The following is a 21,443-nucleotide window of genomic DNA, read 5'->3' as shown; positions in this document are numbered from 1 at the left end:
GTTGCCACATTAAAACCGAATACTAAATGCTTACCAACGTATATACGATCTGTGAAACATGAATTTAAACTAAATACGAAATGAAAATTACAGATTGCCCTTGATTCGACTCCTGTCCCCACTGGGATGCCATCCGGTGACCTCTCGGTTGTGAGTCGAATCCTCTGCCGTTCTTACAAATGTGACGGACGAAATGTAATTTCTCAAATCGCTTCATGTTTCCTTGTGACTTATTGTTCTCTGTTTGACACTTGATTAACGTACAAGACATCTATCATCAATGCCATGAAGTACTACTCTACAAGTGCCTTAAGAAGCTACATCACTTCGAAACTTTTCATCTTTTTATCCCGAGTTATGTAATGTATTTTATATGGCTCTGTGTGGTATGCCCAACATGACACATCAAGCTCGGAGAGGAAGTTTGTGTTTATCTTTGCATCGACATATAAAAAATGATCTGCACCTATGCACAGTTGTAGCTTGAAACATGAAAAGTACGGTTTTCGACGCATGTACGTAAATAAAAATGTTCTCACCGGTACTGTCATCAGATAGAGCGGTAAGTTCTCACCGCATTTGAGTGAAGAAAATAAGGTTATTCACGCCGCACGGATAAAAAATATTTTTTGTTTTAACAAAATGTATCACTAGCAATTGAACTATTGGCGAATTTTAGGAAAGACCATATCTCTACAATCCTCTATAATCTGCTCCAGCTTTTGAACGAATTCGGCGAATTTGACGGAGTTCAACTCAATCTGTAAAATCATTTATAATCCGCTTCAAAATAAGCGGCTTGAGTCGCTGGCAAGTCTGGCTACGCAGTATGTTAGATATGAAAGTAAATTAAATGCTTATTTGCTTGGAAAGTTGTAATTTTGTATTTATAACAACTACGTCAATATGGAAAGACTCGCATGCACCATAATGCGTTTTCAAAGCGTTTTAATGCTTGTGACAATCGTGTTATAAAACTTAAATGTAGCTGTGGGTGAACACTCCTCACTTTTCAACTACATTTTCATTTTATTTCTTGTCCATGGTCGAACGGTTTGCGGCTTATACTCCTTTTAGAAATGTTATTCAATATAAATAGACCTCGTGATGACGTGATAGACTTTTCTAAAAATGTTTTTTCCGAGTTTATAATTTTAAACACTCCAGCGGGTTAGACTGCTATTTAATGCAAACGATGACACATATATAAATATGTAAGGACATACGCACACGGTAAAATGTGAAAGGGACATCAAATGACGTCGACGGTATATTCATTTTGGACCGATTTGATGGAACCATTTATTTTCATCGGAAGGTCTTTCTTGTTGCCATTTAAGCCGTTTAAAATTAGGGAGAGACACGATGAATTTTGTAGGATGTTTGGGATAGGTTATGGACGTGGATGTAGTATGTATGTATTCACATTATGTAATCGTTAATTAATATGGTTTAAAAATAAATTATCTCAGTCAGTTCGTTCAGATGTATGGTGAAATGTGTGGGTATGAATTCTCTGAAATACACTTTGTGTAACCAATTTAGAAAGGATACACAAATTAATAGAACTTGTTTGAAGGAATGAGATTGCTATTTACGAAAATAGTTTCATTCATAATAACAATGGCACTTACACCATGAATGGGTACATCGGGATAGTGTGAAAATCATTTTATGAAAACAACAAAACTTGCACACGTACCGTTCAACGTTTCAAATGATTGATTCGTGTAATGCGATGAAAGCAGAAGCTTTGAATGACTTTATACGCTTAAAATTAGCTGTTTGACTATACTTTACTGTTCTGTTGTGAGGGAATTTTACGTTGCAGCACACATATGAACGGGAAAACAATGGCATACACATTTTCGATTATGATCAATGTGTTAGCTTTATCAATTCACCAGAGTGGAAAATCATCTCATTCAATTGCCTTAATGCAATTAGTTGCCGACGTAAAGTTAAACAAAAACAAATACATTGTATCAGCGCTGGATTAACCTGATGGGCTAGGAAGGGGCTCAGTCCTCTGACACTGGAATAAAGGTGGCGCTGGTAAAGGGAAAATACCTTTTCGCAATTCCGGTCCATAATCATCACCTTTCCATGCATCCATTTAATGTCGTTTTGAAGGTATTTATTTCACTGTATTCCCGGACACAGCGCAATATGAACTTTTTTTCGCACGCAGTGCGTTATCAACTTGTTTTTCGCACGCAGTGCGATATCAACTTTTTTTTCGCACGCTAAAGAACCTATTACCTTCAACGAAGGCTAAATTTTTATAAATAAAAATCTTGCATTGACCAGAAATCGAACCCCCGACACCAAAAGGTTTTTGAGCACAAAGCAGCGACTATAGCCATTCGGCTATAGAGTCACACAATTATTCCGAACGTATTGTTGAAGCGTATATATTAAGCATTGACTACTCGATTTCATTCAACGCGTCTCTTTACATCACATTGCAATGTGTATTATAATGCAGCCTTCTTGATCGTTCAAATGAATTTCTGTATACACAAGAATTTTGGAGCAAAATGTAGGACATGTTTTGCATTGGAAAGTTGATTATGGCCCGAAATTGCGAAAAACGTTGTATCTACCACGGTAGGTATGCCGGTATTTTTTCGCACACGACGTCTTGTCGACCTCGGCTTCGCCTCGGGTCGACAATCGACATCTAGTGCGAAAAAATACCTTCATACCTACCTTGGTAGATAAATAACTATTACAGACTGTCAGACTAATAGCGAAAAATAGCGTCAAGAGATCCAGTAGAGCCCATGGCTCTGAAAATGGAAATCCGGCGCTGTAAGTTATAACATGAAAACACTGGAAATGAGTTTTAAGTAGGAAGGTCGATGGTTGATGCATGAGGACTTCGATGTGACATATTGTATTGATCTCACTAATAAATTGTAATTTGTGAGTACGACATTCATTGTGATTGAGGGGTTTCATGTCATAACTAGATGGTAGCCGTGACCGTAGATATCGGTTAGTATTGGCCGTAAAATTAGAAACGATAATCACATGCAGTGCATCGACCTCCAACTTAAGATGCGTTGAAATCATTTCAATGAAATGTAAACTCTTCAATTCTGCTAAAGCTTGTATCACGGCATTGAATTGATGACACTCGCCCGATGTCGTCAACTTGATTAGATTTGGACACAATGTATGTTGTTTAATGTACTGTGACCAGACCTCGCACTCAAAAATGGCGTGCCTTATTAAGGAAATAAGGAGGTTTTTTTAAAAAAATAAGGAGAAAATAAGGAATTTTTCGGTTGAAATTAAGGAGAAAATAAGGAGCTTGGAAGTAAATTTTTGGGTAAAAATCTTGATGATTTTTTATACGCACACCCCCTGCACGCTTTTTTAGGCTCATAATCAAAAATTACGAAGTTTTTCAAAAATTCCCATACCCATATTCAACGATTTTACACTAATTTAATCCACTTAAATCCACTTAAACGCAATGAGCCACGTTCAGAAACGAAACGTTCATGACATCTGGGTAAACTTTCACGACCAAAGTACATCGTGAGAAATCTAACCTCAAAGTTAAACTTGACAGCGTTAACTCAACGAAACGAATGTTCACTCAGTAAAGAATTTTTCGTTCCTGAACGTGGCCTGAACGAATTACCATGGTTTAATAGTAAAAGTTAATTTGAAATTATTAACCTTAGCTTACCGCTACTTTCTTATACCATGTCAATTGTTTATTTTGTGGACTGTGAATATTTACGTGTAAATATTAATACAAATAATCCACACAACCCACAAAATAAGACTATGGCTCTTTACAACATTCCATTGGTTGTAGGTCGTGTTTTGAACCTCAGGATAAGACTGTACATTTCTCAATATGCTACATTCCTTAATTTTCTTTTAGGTGAAGTAGAGATTTGAGGTCAGAATTATATCAAATTTGTAAACAACACAATAATTTGATCAAATGAATTTAAGTTTATGTAGGTCTTGTTTTTTTGTGTGATCTACCACCAAATAGTTTGTTGGGAAAGTTTCCCTCTTAGTACATCAGTGAAATAATAAAATAATGATTCTTCCCATAGATGACTTGGAACAGGTAGATTCCATTGACCTTTTCAAGCCTCCAAGCACACAAGTGGCGTCCACCAAAATTTTGAAACTTTGGGACCCCCTCCCCCACTGTGCTCTATTGTCGTTAGATTGTTTCTTAGACTGACTTTTTGTAAAGTCGATGTTTTGACTGACTTAGTATGACCGCGCTTTTTAGCGTGAGACAGAGGCAATTCTTTCCAAACATTCGTCCGTTACCTTCAATTCTTCAATCCATTGAGTGGGAAGGTAGCAAAATTACTGTAATCCACGTGGATATTTTTCTTCAGTAAAATCGACAACAAGGAACTACATTTCTATGGTTTGTTTACTAGCAGTAGGAGATCGGGTGAAGATTTACGATGACCCTATTGCTCAGTATTCTGCCGCGCAGCGATTTTTTTTTTATTATCTGTTATCCAAAAATGTAGTTTTCTCGTCAAAATTATTGAAAGATAAGGAAAAAAAAGGAACTTTTTCAAAAATAAGGAGGAATAAGGTGGTTTTTTCAAAAATAAGGAAAATCAGGAAAATAAGGAGTAGTACGACCCCTGTGTGACGTTAATTTCGGTTGCATAAACTGGGGGAATGTTCTGATTGAAGTGAAATTCAATTATGTCCGTTAGGGTGTGTCGATTTCAATTTTTGTTTTTAGTGATTCCGGATTCCGCCCTACCGCGATGCACCCTCGCACTAGCAATAATAATCAGCGAAAAGTTTTTTTTTATAAGTCAATATAAGCTTGCACCGTCACTTTTTCAAAAATTTTCGAGCTACATGAGATAGCTGGATTATGGGTCGAAACCAAAAAAAAACTACAGATGCTTTTGCAAAGTTTTCACTCTGTACGGCATCTAGAGGGTCTACTAGAACATACAAAAATTAAAAAAAGTTAAAAAAATGTTTTACCGTCATTTTGGTATAGCATCAAGTTTCACCGAGGTGGAATTGTCAAGAATTTTGTAAGTGGAAAAGTCATCTCTTCTGGGTGAATTTTTTTCAAGCTATTGTTGTGATAGCTCATTTTGTAGGTATTTCAATAGCGCATCCAGCAAACATACAGTTTAGATAGATAAATTTAAATATTTTTTGGTTTCGCTGTTGGAAGGCCCAAAAATTGGGCATTTCTTCGAGTATGGAGACAATTAACATTTTAAATACAGCAAGTAAATGAAAAATTTTGACAGAAATTCAAATATTATTCATGAATAACACATTAAAAAGCTGAAAATATTAAGATTTCGTTTTTTAAGAGAAGCCAATTTGTTATGTTTTCGAAAATACCCAAAGAAATGCCCCATTTTTGGGCCTTCCAACAGTGAAACCAAAAAATATTTAAATTTATCTATCGAAACTGTACGTTTGCTGGATGCGCTATTGAAATACCTACAAAATGAGCTATCACAACAATAGCTTGAAAAAAATTCACCCAGAAGAGATGACTTTTCCACTTACAAAATTCCTGAAAATTCCACCTCGGTGAAACTTGGTGCTATACCAAAATGACGGTAAAACATTTTTTTAACTTTTTTTAATTTTTGTATGTTCTAGTAGACCCTCTAGATGCCGTACAGAGTGAAAACTCTGCAAAAGCATCTGTAGTTTTTTTTTTGGTTTCGACCCATAATCCAGCTATCTCATGTAGCTCGAAAATTTTTGAAAAAGTGACGGTGCAAGCTTATATTGACTTATAAAAAAAAACTTTTCGCTGATTATTATTGCTAGTGCGAGGGTGCATCGCGGTAGGGCGGAATCCGGAATCACTAAAAACAAAAATTGAAATCGACACACCCTAATGTCCGTGGGTAAAATCAATGCGATAATGGTCGTGATTGATTTGTAATCTCGGTTGTTCGAAATATCAGCAGATTTTTCATATGAAAAGAGAAGTTTGTTAGGCCATATAATTCGACAAAGTGGTTAGAAAGGCTAAACAAAACGTTTGCGCAAACTTTATCCTAGAAACAATAAGTCTTACACCCAAGAACGAGACCCCCTTATTCACATCAAACATTTTCAATTTGCAGAATTTTCGTGAATCGATCACTTCACCTGGAAAATATCAAGTTTTATGGCTTCGACATGGATTATACACTGGCAGGTAATTTGCTAACCTCCAAATTCCTTCTAGTCAAAAAGTTTGATTAATGAAAACCAACAACCAATTTAGAGTACAAATCGCCGCAATACGAAACACTTGGCTTTGACTTGGTCAAAGAACGTTTGGTCAACATGGGATATCCGAAAGAAATTCTCCAGTTCGAATACGATCCATCGTTCCCCGTGCGTGGATTATGGTTTGATACAATGTACGGCAATTTGTTGAAAGTGGATGCATACGGAAACATTCTAATTTGTGTGCACGGTTTTGAGTTTTTAAAGCAGTAAGTACCGAACAACACCACACATCACCCGAACCATTCCAGGTTATTAAATTTTGATCCTTGTACAGTTCCCAAGTGTATGAAGTGTATCCGAACAAATTTCTACAATTGGATGAGTCTCGAGTGTATGTCTTAAACACACTGTTCAATCTGCCGGAAACTTATCTTCTGGCGTGTCTCGTGGATTTCTTTACAAATTCGCCGGAATACATTCGTGAGAAGACAGGCGTGCGAGCTGGTTGCCTATTCATGTCGTTTCAGTCAATTTTCCAGGATGTCCGTAGTGCCATGGACTATGTTCACATTCACGGTGATCTGAAGGCGAAAACAACTCAAGTAAATGAACCCTCAATAGGTAAACGTACCCGGAACGTAATCATCACATCATTTTATTCCACAGAACTTGGATGAATATGTGAAAAAGGATCCACGCCTACCAATGGTTCTGTCGCGTATCCGAGAGTCTGGCGCCAAAGTTTTTCTTCTCACAAACAGCGAATTTAATTTTACCAACAAAATAATGACATACTTGATGGACTTTCCGCACGGAGCTAAGCCAGACGAACCGCATCGACACTGGACCACTTATTTCGATATTATTGTTGTGGATGCACGGAAACCGTTGTTTTTCGGCGAGGGCACCATTTTGAGACAGGTGGATTCAACAACAGGAGCATTGCGTGTCGGTACACACATGGGTCCGCTGGAACAGGGTCAGGTTTACTCGGGCGGTTCATGTGATGTGTTCACACAATTGTTGGGTGCTAAAGGCAAAGACGTTCTGTATGTTGGCGATCATATTTTCGGTGATATTTTGAAGAGCAAGAAAATACGCGGCTGGAGAACATTTTTGATCGTACCCGAATTGGTTCAAGAATTACACGTATGGACGGACAAATGTCAATTGTTTGCGGAGCTGCAAAATTTGGACGTTAGTTTGGGCGATATGTACAAGTAAGTTGGTATAGATATCAGTGAAATTTACGTGAGAATAACACCGATTTTGCCGGCAACAGAAATTTAGACTCAAGTACTCATGAAAAACCGGACATATCAAAATTACGAGCTTCTATTAGAGATGTTACACACAAAATGGATCTTGCCTACGGCATGATGGGATCGTTATTCCGTTCTGGTTCTCGTCAAACTTTCTTTTCTAGTCAGGTACGTTTTAAACGTCTACAATAATTCCCAATGGCGGCCACATGACAAAAAAACATTTTCATTTTCAGGTGGTTAGATACGCTGATTTGTATGCCGCAACGTTTCTCAATCTTATTTATTATCCGTTTTCGTACATGTTCCGAGCGCCAGCCATGCTTTTGCCTCACGAATCAACTGTAGCCCACGAACAGCGATTCATTATGGACGCTCCGATGATATCACGAACAAGATCACGCATGGGATTGGGATCGTTGAGCACCATGGATTCCATACAGAAAGTGGACGATATTAAGGATGTTCAGGTGAGAGTCGGATGTTGTAGCAAACCATAATTCAAACTAACAAAAAAAAAAATTGTATTCCGTTCCAGACCAATTCAGTGCCTCATACTCGTCCCGAAACACCGCGATCCGTTACACACAATCACGATGAAGATTGTTCGGATGAGGAAAGCGATCCGATCAAAGTGGAAGAAGAGGAGTGATTACTATTTGCACAACGAATGCTGCTGCTGCCGCTATTCGCTTAGAATATTTTCTTTTTCTCTTTCATTTCAATAAAATTTATCGAAGCAACAAATTAACAAATTGAAACATACACACCCGCGCGCGCGTTTATTATCCAATAATAATTTGTCAAACGTACGTTATTTAGCAATAGAGAGTTGTGTGCACATTATTCTATTATATTGAAGCATGTCGGAAGTGCATCGTTCGTTTTACTTTCTAAGTTGTGTAGCCTAATCAAGAAGAAAACAACAAATTCAATTGCGCGGCTAGAATTTATTTTTTATTTTTTAAGAATTGATTGTATCTCCAAAAAGCAATGTCTATAATCCATTTATGAATTCGCAGTTAGTAGCACAAGAAGCAATAATTTACAAGTAAAAAAATCAAAAAAAAAAAGAAACAAAAAAAATATTAGAAAATTCGTTTAGTGTCAATTCAATTAGTCATCGAATGAAACGAATCAAATAATACAATAATTTACAGGTTGTCCTCATAATGGATATTATGTTACGAATTGTGAATGTAGTGAAGTAAAATAAATTAAAATTTAAATTTAAAGTAAACAAAAATAATTTTCTCATCACTTACATTGCATCTAAATACTTCGTAGTGCCTGTTTTCATGTTTATAATCGAATTTTTGTTAAGTTTTTTTAAAGTAAAATCTTCATTTTGTTTTTTATTTTTTGTTTTATTTTCATTTCATTTGTTAGGGCCCCGTCCCGCCAGAACGCCATGCTCCAAAAGTTTTCGGCGACTTATCACTTGCTGTTCCGTTGATTGTAAAGCGGACTCTCGGGAGAGGACAACATCAAGCAGTGCCTATCTTCAGGTATTTAATTCCTACAAATACCATTCAATTCATAGAGAAACAAAAATTTCTTAAAATACCTAAATTTTCAAATTAGGGATTTTTTCGGTTTTCTTTTGGCAGCTGCTATTTGCACTCGAGCTAAAGGTAGGTGGAAATAAATCTCTGCACCTAGGCCTGTTGCGCGTTTAATAACTGAGTTAGGTTGGATTCTAATCACACTATTTATGAATTGTAGTATATTACTGGGATGGATTTCCTTTATAATACTCGGCGGATGTACCCTACCAGATATCTAGCTCTATGGATAATGTAGGCCGGACATTCACACAGTAAGTGCTGGGCGTTCTCTAATTGGTCGTATTTGTCACACATAGGAGAGTTTGTTATACCTATCGTGTGTAGGTGTTTCTTCAGTTTGCAGTGCCCTGTAAGTATTCCTATTCGTTTTGGATTTTGCCTATTGAGTGATAAGTAGAACCTAACATAATTCCTGCTTATTTGAATAAATGTTTTCGCTGGCCTTGCCTGGTCCTTAGTTGATTCAAAAAATGTTTAAACTTTTCATTCTTCCAACTATTTATGCATTTGTACTGCTCAGAGTTGCTTACTCAAACACCTGGGCCAAGAAGCCTATTGTTCGATCTGTTTCTAGCCAATTTGTCTACCAAATCGTTACCTTCGATCCCACTATGACTTGGGATCCATACTAATGGTTGTGCAACCGTTGTTGCCCGGTTATACACCTATAAAAAAAATATTTGCGTATGGTAACTCTGCTGTTCATTTTACAACATAGCTGAACATTAGTTTTCAGCATATCTGTATATTCTACGTAATTGTTGAATGTTGAACGGAATGACAGTACTATGTACAGCTAAGATGTACTACTGCACTGTTAAGTTACCAAATGTACTTGTCGCGAATTTGTACAGCAGAGCAGTACATGATTTGTGACAGATCCAAAGTACTATTGAGATGTAAAATGTACAATATAGCTGAACGAATGACAGTTTGAATGTAAGTCGTGGTAGCTGAACGAATGACAGTTTGAATAATTCAAATTGAATGTAGGTCGTGGAAACTTCCATAATATCAAGACTAAAAACTGCATGACATTTCAACACAATTCTAGATTTATTCTTAATTCATAAATTCAGCGGTGAATAAATGAACTGGAATAATGAAAGATTTTTTTTAGTGTAATTGACGGTAAAAGCTGTCGTTGTAGATAGCAGATTTTCTGATGCCTCTACTCGCATCTTTTATCCTTCCGGATATCAATTTAAAGCATTTCATATTCCTTATGCGATGGAATCTTTGATGAAATCACATCAAAAAAATTTATGACTAACTATTTTCAGGGTCGGTAAAATTTCTATTAAAGTACGCTAAATGTAGAAACCAGATTTTATGTAAATAAGACGGATTATGTGCAACTGACGTTTTATTAACGCACCGAGTTATACATAAATAACTATTTTCGTAAACAAATTATAGATTTGCAACGGTTTCGCCGAACAAAATGATCCAAGCACGAACCGACTATTATTCAAACGTAACCTCACTTAAGTTTCGTTAAATGTTTCGTTCATTCATTCATGTGTATGAAATTTTTTTAACGTGGATGGCCAACGCACTGCTCCTAGCATGAACACTACTTTGACAAATATCCAATTTGGAGGCTTTTGTGATGACAGCTACCGCTTAAGATTGATTGTATTGTGTGTTTTAACTCATACAACGAAAACAAGTCAAAACAAGTTTTGGACTAAGTTCGGACAATCAGTTTCAATAAATGAAAACTACTAATTGAAAAAACACATTTTTCGAAAAAAAAACAAAGTTTCCATGGTTCTGGATAAATAGAGTAGGGTAATTTTTGTTAAGAATAGAAGCCACTCCATCGGTGGAATTTGTGTCATGTACAGGTACAAATTTAGGATTAATTTTAACGAAATCTACTAAAAAAAATAAAAAAAATTTCTAGTATTTCTCAATTATTTTCGATATTTTGACATTTTACATTACAGCACAGCAGTATAAGAATATTTTTTTTTTCAATTTAGTTAATTTAGTTAATATAATTTAACGTACTAAATAATATAACAATGAAAAATGGTGGATTTTGACTATATTTTCTGTACAATTTTTAATTTTGGATCAGGGAATCAACGTTCGCTTAACTGTACATTTATACAGCTCTGCTGTAAATATTACTGCTACGTTAACATAATGTACTTGTCGCGAATTTGTACAGTACATTCGTACAAAGACTACAGCTAAGCTGGACAAGATTTTTTTAGGTGTAGTTTAACCTAGGTCAATTAACCGTTGGATAACCGTTAAACAACGAAAAAGTTAAAAATTATAGTTGCTCTACCTTCAATTTTTAACTTTTTCGTTGTTTAACTGTTATCCAACGGTTAATTGACCTAGGTTAAACTATAACCGGGCAACAACGGTTGCACAACTGCTGTGCCAACGTTGCTACAACGTTATTTTAACGAATAAGTTATTTTTTCCGAAATGCTACTATATTACCACGATTTCCGATTTATGCACCGTAACGTGGTTACCCGAGTGCAAAGAGTCAAATAGTAACTATTTTTGAATCCAAGTGCAAATTGTCAAAATGAACACTATTCGTATCCGGAGGCAAATGACTATTCCTTCGTTTCAACTAGCAAAAGAAAATGCTTTTCAAACAAAAATTTTATTTCGGTAGATTCATCAAGAAAATAATTTCAGTGAATGATATCAAACTGAACAAAAATAATCATTTTTTTTCCTTCCGACTCTCTAAGATTTTCACATTTAATACGCACATTATCTGATATCCATTCAATTTCTAGACATTTTCAGTTTTACTTTCGTTTTGTCGCATGACTATCATCAACGCACTTCTAGTGCGTTGCCATCTTGCAACATTCAGAAAAAAATTGTATCGAATCCGCGAAATATTAAAGAAAACACCATTGTCGCACTTTTTTAAACATAAATTATTTATTTTTGTTTCGTTTTTTTTTTTACAAAGAAATTAATCTAATTAGTTTTCAGATTTATAACAAATCAAATACGTTTGAAACCGCATTAGCATCGTCATTTTCAAAAGTTTTCAAAATTGAAGCACAATTTCCTCTCTGAATTTCTATTGAATATTGTTGTATCAAGAAATTTGTCGAGCGCTTTTCTCCAGTTTTTCGTTCCAACAGTTTTCCGATTTTACTAATGAATTTCTTAGTGTCCTCTCCCATTGGCCCGAACGTTTCGAAAGCGATAGGAGTGAAAATGTAGTCACGTTTTAATGCCATGTAGTGATTGTGTTTATGACGTTCTGACGATCTGCGACTCTTCAGTCTTTTCATTTCAAAATTAAAATCAAAATTTTCGAAAATATTTCTGATATTATGGTAAATGGCAACTTTTTTCCAAATTATATTAACATTGAAGGTAATGCAGATTCCGACTTTCAGGTGAATTTAGTTTCGATATGTTACCAGATATTGAACTCCAAATTAGTTTTAACAAAGTTATGTTAAAATAATATTGAACTCGCTTGCGTCAAATTGCAGCTAGTGGCAATATTACAAAAATGAATTCACCTGAAAATCGGAATCCATAATTTCTCTGATCCGTTGAGGGTTTACATTACCCAATAACCTTTCAGTGTTTATATACTTTGCTTTTTACCTATCGAGTATAACTGTAGTTCCCTAGGCCTGTTCAGGGCCTATTTTAAGCGAATTAAATGCTTAAAAATTCTTAAATTTTAAGAAAGATTTTGACTAAATAACCCCTCAGATTGCTTTTATCGAAATACCTGTATGTTCGTTTTAGGACTCTCTCAGTTCTTATTCATGTTTCTAGCCAACCAACCATCTTCGTATGATATTTAAGAATTTTTGTGATTTTTTGTGAATTTTTAGTACATTTAAGAATGTAATTCCTTAAAATATGTCCTGATGACACACAGCGACGCGAAGGTGACCTAATTCAAATATGTTTTACTGTGTCACTACGTTTTGCCTCCGTTTACGCCTACACCTCTTTTCTATTGTTTAAAAACATTTGTCAGGCAAGATGGTGGCAAAACGGAGTAAATGTGAATTCATCCTTAGAATAAGGTATCACCGTCACGTCGCGGAAAATACTAAGAATCGAAACTATTTTGTCATAGTTTCGGATCAACGACCGTGATTTGAATTGGACCTGAATATTGTAAATTACTACTATGCTAAAAAAAACTGCAACAACGGCAACGGAATACTTACGGTTTCGTACTGCATTTTGTCTTCGAACACACTCCACGTGAATTGTATAGTTTTCTGCAGAAAATATAAATGAAATTATTTTTTTTAATGATAAAAAAATATGTTCTCAAGGTGTGAATTTCACCTCCTGCTGTATAACCTCATTTAGAACGATATATGATACGCCGGCGGCTATTCTTTTCTTTTTTACAATGTCTTGTATTTTCTACAATATCTTGTCGATTTTTCTGGCGACCATACACGCATAATGGCAACTGTCTGATAAATCCATCAATGAAATCAAAAAAATGTTAGAACAACAAAATATTTTTGGACAACATCGTTACCTTCTTTTTCGGAGAACGGTGTTTCGTAATCTTTACGGGTGAGCCGATGTCTTCAGAGGTGGTTCCAGACGTTACATCATCGTCGCCGGAATCGGATGTCGACGCTGTAATCTGTGTTAAATGTGTTAAAAATAATCTTCATGAATTTATGGCTTTTTTTAATTAAACATCATTTATGGCTCTAGTGACGAGTGTCTCTATATATTCCTAATAATTTTCAACAATATCTTGCATCTCGTCACCTCTTTCGAATTTCGATTTAAAATTATCGTTCATGGTGCTATGACTTATATTGATGACAAAGCACGATAAAAACATAGCTAACGCCGACCCGTACGAAACACCTATTCGTATCAAAAGCCTTTACTGTGGAACTCTTCATTTCTCTTACTTTATTTTCTTCTCTACTGAAATGCTATTCGCCCTTTAAAATCACTTACATTATCCACTCTTTGCCTTGTTATCATATACAAATAAATTGCCAGAGGCAATATATACAGCCCCGTACGAAGTCATCTTTCATAAATTTCTATTTAAACAGCTATTTACCTATATTTTATATATTATTTATCTCTATATGCCTGTACATAGCTCAATATAGGTGAATATAGATATATATAGATGTCTATATATATGGAATGCCTGAAACACCCCACACACATAACCAATTACTTCTATGTTAACAGAAACTCTCTAAGTATCATTTTCCCCAAGATACATAACTTTTAATAAAATCCAATATGGCCGCCGGCAGCCATTTTGTTAGGAGACCGGAAATAGTACAGACGCTTTACATTCGTTAATACCTTTCAAACAAAAAAAAAATCATGAAATTCGGTCAAAATTTACTCGAGATATTGACAAAATACTCCACGTTCACTGTACGGCCGAGTAGCCAGATAAGAGCTCACTCCAAGAGCTTTTTTTTAAACTTTTTTTTCCCTGGTTGGTAGGTTAATACATACCTATCTAATAAAGCGAAAACAGACGAAATATGTTCAAAATTGGCCGACCTACAAGCAAAAATTGCTTGCCGCCCTGTGCCTGGTTCACACCAAGGGGTTTAACTCAGCCGCAATTATTTTGAATGTGTTAAAAGGTAGGTTTTCTATTTGTGTAACAACGTTTTACTTTCAAAGGGACAAACAGCAGAGCTAAGTTTTAGTTTGTGCTATGTCAAACTGAAGTCAAACGGGTTTTTATAGGTAAGGTCAGGGCAGGCGCTGAGTTGGAATACAAAATTGTATGAGGAAATTGAAAAAAAAACGGTATTTAAACATCTCAAATATAGCTAAGTACGGCCCTGATTTCAGTGCATTGGATTAGGTTAGGTCATAATCAAGGATCGTTATGAGGTACTCTTTGTTTATAGAGATAATTCTGATAGGCAGTCTTGTATGAAAATCCAATAAGACAGCGAAGAATAGGTTGGATTTGAAGACAGATTTGCAAGTCAGAATTATCTCTGTAAACTTCTACTGACCAACCTTATTTCGTTAAATATGCGTAGAAGCATTATGATATTAAGGCGAAGCTGTGGGCAATACGGAAGCGTGACCTTTCATTTTTATATTGAGTTTTATCAACTTTGAAACTCAATATAAAAAAGAAAGGTCACACTTCCGTATGATTATTGCCCACAGCTTCGCCTTAATAGCATAATGCTTCTAAGCATATTTAACGAAATAAGGTTTGTCAACCAAAGAGCCACGAAGGTTTGAAAAAAATCAGATGAAGATCAGGTCAGGTTGCTTCAAACCAAAAACCTTACCTGACCTGATTCAACTTTTAGTTCTCAAATAAATATTTTTCAACAGCTCACTTTCACAACTTTACTGCCAAAAATAAAAAGACAACCAGAAAAAAGTTGTTCCACAAAATTGTCAAGGGAGCTAGCAATTCTATAGAGCCATCGATCATTCGGATCGGATGTGGCTTGAATCTCAGTTGTTCGATACCTTGGCAAATTCATTCTTAAGAGCTTTTGACAGAAAATAATTTTTTTTTAGAAAAAGTGAAAGATACGTGTTTACTAGAATTGAAAGACGAATCCAACGAGCTATCACTCATTAAAATCGGAGACCGCTTGTTCCCCAATAGTCTGAAGTCTTGGCGATATGACTCTTAATGTTCTCAAGAGTGGCTGGTTTTTAAGAATTAGTCACTGTATCACATTTTCAATAATTCAATAATTATCGATAATAATCAAAGTATCGAAAATCGATATATTTATCGTTTAATTATCAAAAATCGATAGAACCTCATTTGTAAGTATTTTTATTGATTTATCGAAATACAGTGAACGACATCTCAAATGTCTCACTGTCAAATTTTTCTGAGAATTTTTTTGTGTCATTGCAAATTTACAATGACATTCTCTGAAAAAAATGACAGTGAGACATTTGAGATGTCGTTCACTGTATCGAATTTTTTGTAATTAATTTTCGATAGAAGAACGTATGCACGAATGCATGCACGTGATAGTGGTGAAACCGTTTAAAGATGTAAAAATATAATTGTTTGTATATAAAAAAAATAGAAAAATAGAAAAAATTATAAATAGTTGTTACTCCCTTTCGCGATGGTACCTCGAGTGAGAAGCTTAAATTTTTTGATTTTGTACACAGAAAATGCATTTAATTGAAACCCACTCGAGTCAGATCTTTATTAAATTCTGGATCTGGAAGAAAAGAATTTACTTACCAATAATGGGACAAAATTTATGCCCAATGAAAGCGGCCTTAAAAATCCGTAATACAAAAATTCAGACACAGTAGGACAATTTATGTTTTAAAAATAATTGGAATTATAATTTATTTAATCAAAAAAAAACAAAAAAAACGCAATCAATCATCTCTCATTGTCATCGTATAAAACTAAGTTTTTTTCTTTCGCTAAACAAACAAAAAAAAAGTTGAACTTCAAAAATATTGTTGCGTTCGCCATTTATAAAATTGGTTTTTTAAAAATTTTGTCTCAAAAAGGATTGCATAGAGGTCCTAAAACATCAATTCGAAAAAATTGCACAGCAATGAAATAAAACAAAACAATCCGTTCGTTTGAGAGTCATTTTGTTTTCTTTTTATACAAAAATATTTTTCTTTTCTTTTTTCATTTTCTTCTTTATTTATTTTTCTTCTTTTTCTCTTTTTTAGTGATCCTTAATTTCTTGCTCTCTCTTTCTACCTATATACGAAAATAATTACAAACAAAAAATGATAATTACAACGCAACGATACGTAATAGTTTAGATTACATTTGATGCTGCGAAAGTGATTCATTATATGAGGAACAATTTTGGGACAACAACCAAACTCACAAAAGTGATCTTTGAACAACAAACTTCGGTAGTTACCAGGGCATAGTTTTGAGAAATCATTTTTAGTTTTTTCTTTGCAAGTTCTCGAAATTCAGAAAATTAACAAATTGGCGACTTTAAATTACTTTAAACTTCTTGCATTTTCATGTTTTTTTTTGAAATTTAAGAAAAACCAGAAAATTCAAGGAATATTTTACAGTTGGAGGCAGTGGAATTTCAGCATGAATTTGCTTCAGCTGTTTTTCAGCTGATCCACACAGACAAGCAAAACTGTTTATACGTCCTTATACGGTTTTACCACTATCATGTGTGTGCATAGACATCTTCAACCGTAATATATAAACAGTTGTGTGGATCAGCTGAAAACCAGTTGACTCAAATTCATGCTGAAATTTCACTGTCTCTGAGTGTACGACTTTTCGAACAATTTCTAACTATCTTTTCGAGAACTGTAAAGGTTGCATTTCCGAGCCGCAGGTTTAAAACAAACAGTTACCGAAGCAAGTTGTTTGAAAAAGACACATGATCGAGTTTGCGAGTATCAAAATGTCGTTTCCGAATTAATAAATTACGTAGCAGCATCCAATGTATTCCTGTCCCATGCGAAAATTGATTATCAAAAAACAAAAATATTCTTCGTGCAATGGATCATTTTCGCCGCGGGCAAACTACAATGTAATGATCAATTTTCGCATGGGCGAGGCAATAAAATAGAAAAAAAAAATGCAACAAACTCTATGGACTGGACATGAAAAATGTTGGTTCGTTGTCGATAAATCAGCACGGATCGTTAAAAAAAAAATGATTTTTCGACGATAACTGATGGTGTGTGGTCAAGGAATCAATGTAAAGAAAAAGACTTTTTTTTGGAATTGTATGTACCGAGGCAATTTATGTGGAAGAAAAACTGATTGGAAATTCAACACAAATTCGTTTCAACAAAATAAAAATAAATTAAAAACAAAAATTCCGTTTCAAAATCAACAACACTTTTCTTCTCGTTACCGACAAAATGTCAAATATGTTTGATGGATGTAGCTTGTCTGTCTAATCTGTATCCTCGTCGTCAATCTCTTCCGTTCGATTAAAACAAAAATGAAAATGTTCCCTAAGTATGTACAGTCAGCCGGCGGCGCTTTTAATTTATATGACGAAACAGTTTGTTGGATGTAAAAATGTAAAATTATATGAGGGAGGATATTGTAAAAAGGAAGGATGATTTGTCTCTTGAATCATTTTTCTTTTACTTTAATTAAATTCGCTTCTACCACTTCTTTTTATGCTCGTCCATTGATACACCACCCGGTCCTAATGATACAATCATCAGTAGTCCTCCGATGACGGATAATGTCTGAAACAGAGAATTCACAAAATTTTAAACTTCTGAAAAAAACAGACATGTGTAGAACGCTCACCTGGAAGAAGTCGTACTTCAAGAAGTCCCTCAGCGGTTTGTATGCGGGTATTGTCCACCATGCATTATGGTACAGATTAAGTACGGTCAATAACAACACCAACGTCAACGCTGCCAATTTTGTCTTATAACCAATGGTCACCAAAACCATCAAAATTGAGCCGACAATGTCTTGAACGATCTAAAACGACGGAATTGATTAGGACCGATTTCGGCAAAGAATTTTTCTTTATGACAGATCGATCGATCGACTCACCTGCAGAAAACTGAGCTCAAATCGAATCAATGTAATGAACATGAATACGAGCAGGCATCGTCCAGCAAGTTGCATTACATTTTTCGGCTTATTTTCACCGAGTGACGGAACACCAGCGAATAAACTTCGTCCTTCCACTCGAGATTCGGCCAATACCAGCAGCAGTGCGCCGATCAGCGCCAAATTCCGGAGTAAGAATTGAATATCCCATAGAATTGAGTAAGCTACAGTCTGTGGTAGACAAAACAACATTAATGTGTTATGTTGCTATGGTACGAATGCAGTCGCCTGCAACCGCATCGGATTTGTACTCACTTGTAAAACAACAATGAAAAACAGTAGTCCACAGGCAATTTCGACTTTCAATCGTCCCATGACCATGACACAACCACCCAATTGACCAAATAAATTAACTATGACGAAAACTGTAGCTAAGAACTGTAATGGATGAACACCAATAATGTGAAGAGACGAGGGAGAAAATTTTATCAGTGTTAGAGCTACGTACCTTTCCACATCCCCAACTCATATCCATGTATTCCCTTTGTTCATTCCATTGGAAGTACATTCGTAATCCATCTTCGAGGAACGTTGCTATTAAACATAGTCGGGCTAGTGTTGGTAGGACGTATTTTCCTTTCCTAATCACCTGCAATGTAAATAAACATAAAATTGTTAGAAGCATTCCATATGGTGGTACCAGACACAGTTCGGATCTCAATGTTGTTTCAAGTGATTTTTTTTTATTAAATCGAACGAAGTCATTGCCCGGCAAATCAAATAATAATTGTCATGCTGACGATCCTAGGGATTTGTTTGACGTACATTTAGAATGTTGGTGAGACTCAACGAATTCGTTAAAAAATCGTACGAATTGTTAATGTCAAAACCGATAAAATGGGAAGAGTTTCACCACACCACCACGTATGATCTCTACACTTCACACAACTTTGTTTGAGGTGTCGTCGAGTATTTGATACAAAATATGGTGCTTGAATAGTTGAAACATTTCGCTTTATAAGAGAATACTATCCAAGGTCCATTGCCTATTTTTATCTATTGTCGGTAAGAGTGGACTATAGTACATCTACGAAGTAGTGCAGTCATGTAATACCTCTTCAAAAACTCGTTGCTTTATAACTATAAAATCAAGTTTGCACCGTTGTGTAACATGAGAAGGGAATGTGACTAATAATTAGAATCGAAAACCGGCCCGCTCGCAATACTGAAAGCACCAACGTGTCTAATCTATTCGGACAGTACACGCAGATCAATATCAGTGAACTATTTGATGAAACAATCGAAGCCAATCGACAGATATTGATGTGAAGGATTCATTTATTATGACAGCAATGAATTCTTCACATCGGCGAGGACAGAGGACAATGCTTAGACCAAGGCATGGTTGCGTTGAGCGAGATTTGAAGGCGAAAAAATACCGAGAGCTAGGCGTCAGGGTTTCAAAAATGTATGCCGAATAGAGCCAGTAATAGATAGCAGTGCCCGAACCTGTTGATAACAGGGATGCCATGATACGAAATCGTTATCAGCTGATTGTAATTTACACGTGGGTCAAATATTACTTTCACTTTGGAATTAAAGAAAAATCAAAAAAAAAAATTGCCGACGTCGTCGAACAATGAAAAGTTGTCAAGTCAGATAGAATTAGATTAGAAACTACAACCAGACATCATTCGAAGTGCATTCAATACACTATACTATACAATACAAAGCTAAATTCAAAGTGTTGATGTTTTGTGTTGTGTGTTTTTTCTAAATCAAATAGAAGTGCTCCACATTCACTACGGATCTGGAGCATCTAAAGTCGTGTTTACTATCTGATAAGAATGACGAATTTATTAGCATCCCGTCAAAATCCTTTTTTTCCCGACTTTGTTTGCTATTATAGCCTTTCGTCACACGTAAAAGGGGATACGTGTCCTTTATGGTGATTGCATTATACTGACACAACTCGTTGTCTGAATGAATTGGCTTATGAATTTAAATATCGCCATATATACGGAAGACGAATGTAAAAAAAACTGTTTACGTGGAGCATAGAAATCGAACGTCCGACTTTATGTTAAAACCAAAGTTTTCAACAGTGATGAGACCTGAGTGACAGTGATTAAAGACCACTTTTTCACAGAACGACATTATGTTGTTGTCTTGCTGATACTTTCTGTTATCTATTTGTTCTTTGGCCTACAGCCTGCCAAAAAAACGTAATTCATTCGGGTAATTGTACAGCGAAACGTACAAATCATTGCACTCCACATTTTTTATTGCTAAATGTCCTTCTACAAACAGCCAATCATTAATAACCAACCAACAAGTTTGTGGAAAACGATGACGTTGACACAAATTTTGAACAAAATACCAAAATATTTACGCGCCGTCAACAGAATATTTTTACGATCGAATAATAAAACGCAACACTTTAATAAACACTCAATTTTGCACTTACTTGATCCGCTATGTCCTCTGTTTTCGCGAGATATTCGTTCGGAATGTTCATATTGTCAAATAAATGAAGAAAATCTAAGTTAAAATTGGTTGTTTCACTAGCGGCGTAGCGACAATTCGAAATATTTTTGGCAACAGAACTGTATAATATGTGTTGTCGTTGGTGTACGGGTAAAAATGGTGAAAGTGATGTGGAACATTTATCAGATGAATTGTTTGACGTTTCGTCGGACTGCTGACACTACTGATTACTTTGATGTGGTGGTTCCGGTCAAATTGTGTTCGGAATTACATTTTATTGTTACACCACCGGGTTTAGCCGATCGAAGTGGGTCGGATAATTTTGAATAAATAAAAATCGGATTTTCACAGCAAAGTATTTCGTTTTCATCGCAACGAAACGATTTAAAATTGAAATCAAATTCAAAA

General features: G+C 35.4%; 2 protein-coding genes across 11 annotated transcripts in view; one reads left to right on the top strand and one right to left on the bottom strand.

The window, feature by feature from the left end:
* Positions 1–8,534, top strand: part of LOC119067295 (cytosolic purine 5'-nucleotidase-like) — a 37,599-nt gene extending 29,065 nt beyond the window's left edge. For all 10 annotated transcript variants that reach the window (XM_037170194.1, XM_037170195.1, XM_037170196.1 and 7 more), the window contains 7 exons: positions 6,120–6,193; positions 6,263–6,476; positions 6,545–6,812; positions 6,877–7,430; positions 7,493–7,640; positions 7,709–7,942; positions 8,011–8,534. In XM_037170194.1, the coding sequence (XP_037026089.1) occupies positions 6,120–6,193; positions 6,263–6,476; positions 6,545–6,812; positions 6,877–7,430; positions 7,493–7,640; positions 7,709–7,942; positions 8,011–8,124 (1,606 nt within the window). In that variant the 3' untranslated portion in view covers positions 8,125–8,534. The remainder of the gene's footprint in view (positions 1–6,119; positions 6,194–6,262; positions 6,477–6,544; positions 6,813–6,876; positions 7,431–7,492; positions 7,641–7,708; positions 7,943–8,010) is intronic.
* An 8,135-nt stretch (positions 8,535–16,669) lies between these two features.
* On the bottom strand, positions 16,670–21,413 carry LOC119067310 (surfeit locus protein 4 homolog). The gene is made up of 6 exons (XM_037170218.1): positions 21,016–21,413; positions 19,057–19,197; positions 18,864–18,986; positions 18,549–18,779; positions 18,294–18,473; positions 16,670–18,229 (listed from the first exon to the last, which is right to left on the bottom strand). Exons 1-6 carry the CDS (start codon positions 21,064–21,066, stop codon positions 18,143–18,145), a joined length of 813 nt encoding a protein of 270 aa, XP_037026113.1. The 5' UTR covers positions 21,067–21,413; the 3' UTR covers positions 16,670–18,142.
* Between the last annotated feature and the right edge of the window lie 30 nt (positions 21,414–21,443).

The sequence above is a fragment of the Bradysia coprophila genome, assembly GCF_014529535.1.
Source record: "Bradysia coprophila strain Holo2 chromosome X unlocalized genomic scaffold, BU_Bcop_v1 contig_12, whole genome shotgun sequence".
In the NCBI taxonomy this organism is placed as follows: domain Eukaryota; kingdom Metazoa; phylum Arthropoda; class Insecta; order Diptera; family Sciaridae; genus Bradysia; species Bradysia coprophila.
This window is presented reverse-complemented; position numbering and strand designations above follow the sequence as displayed.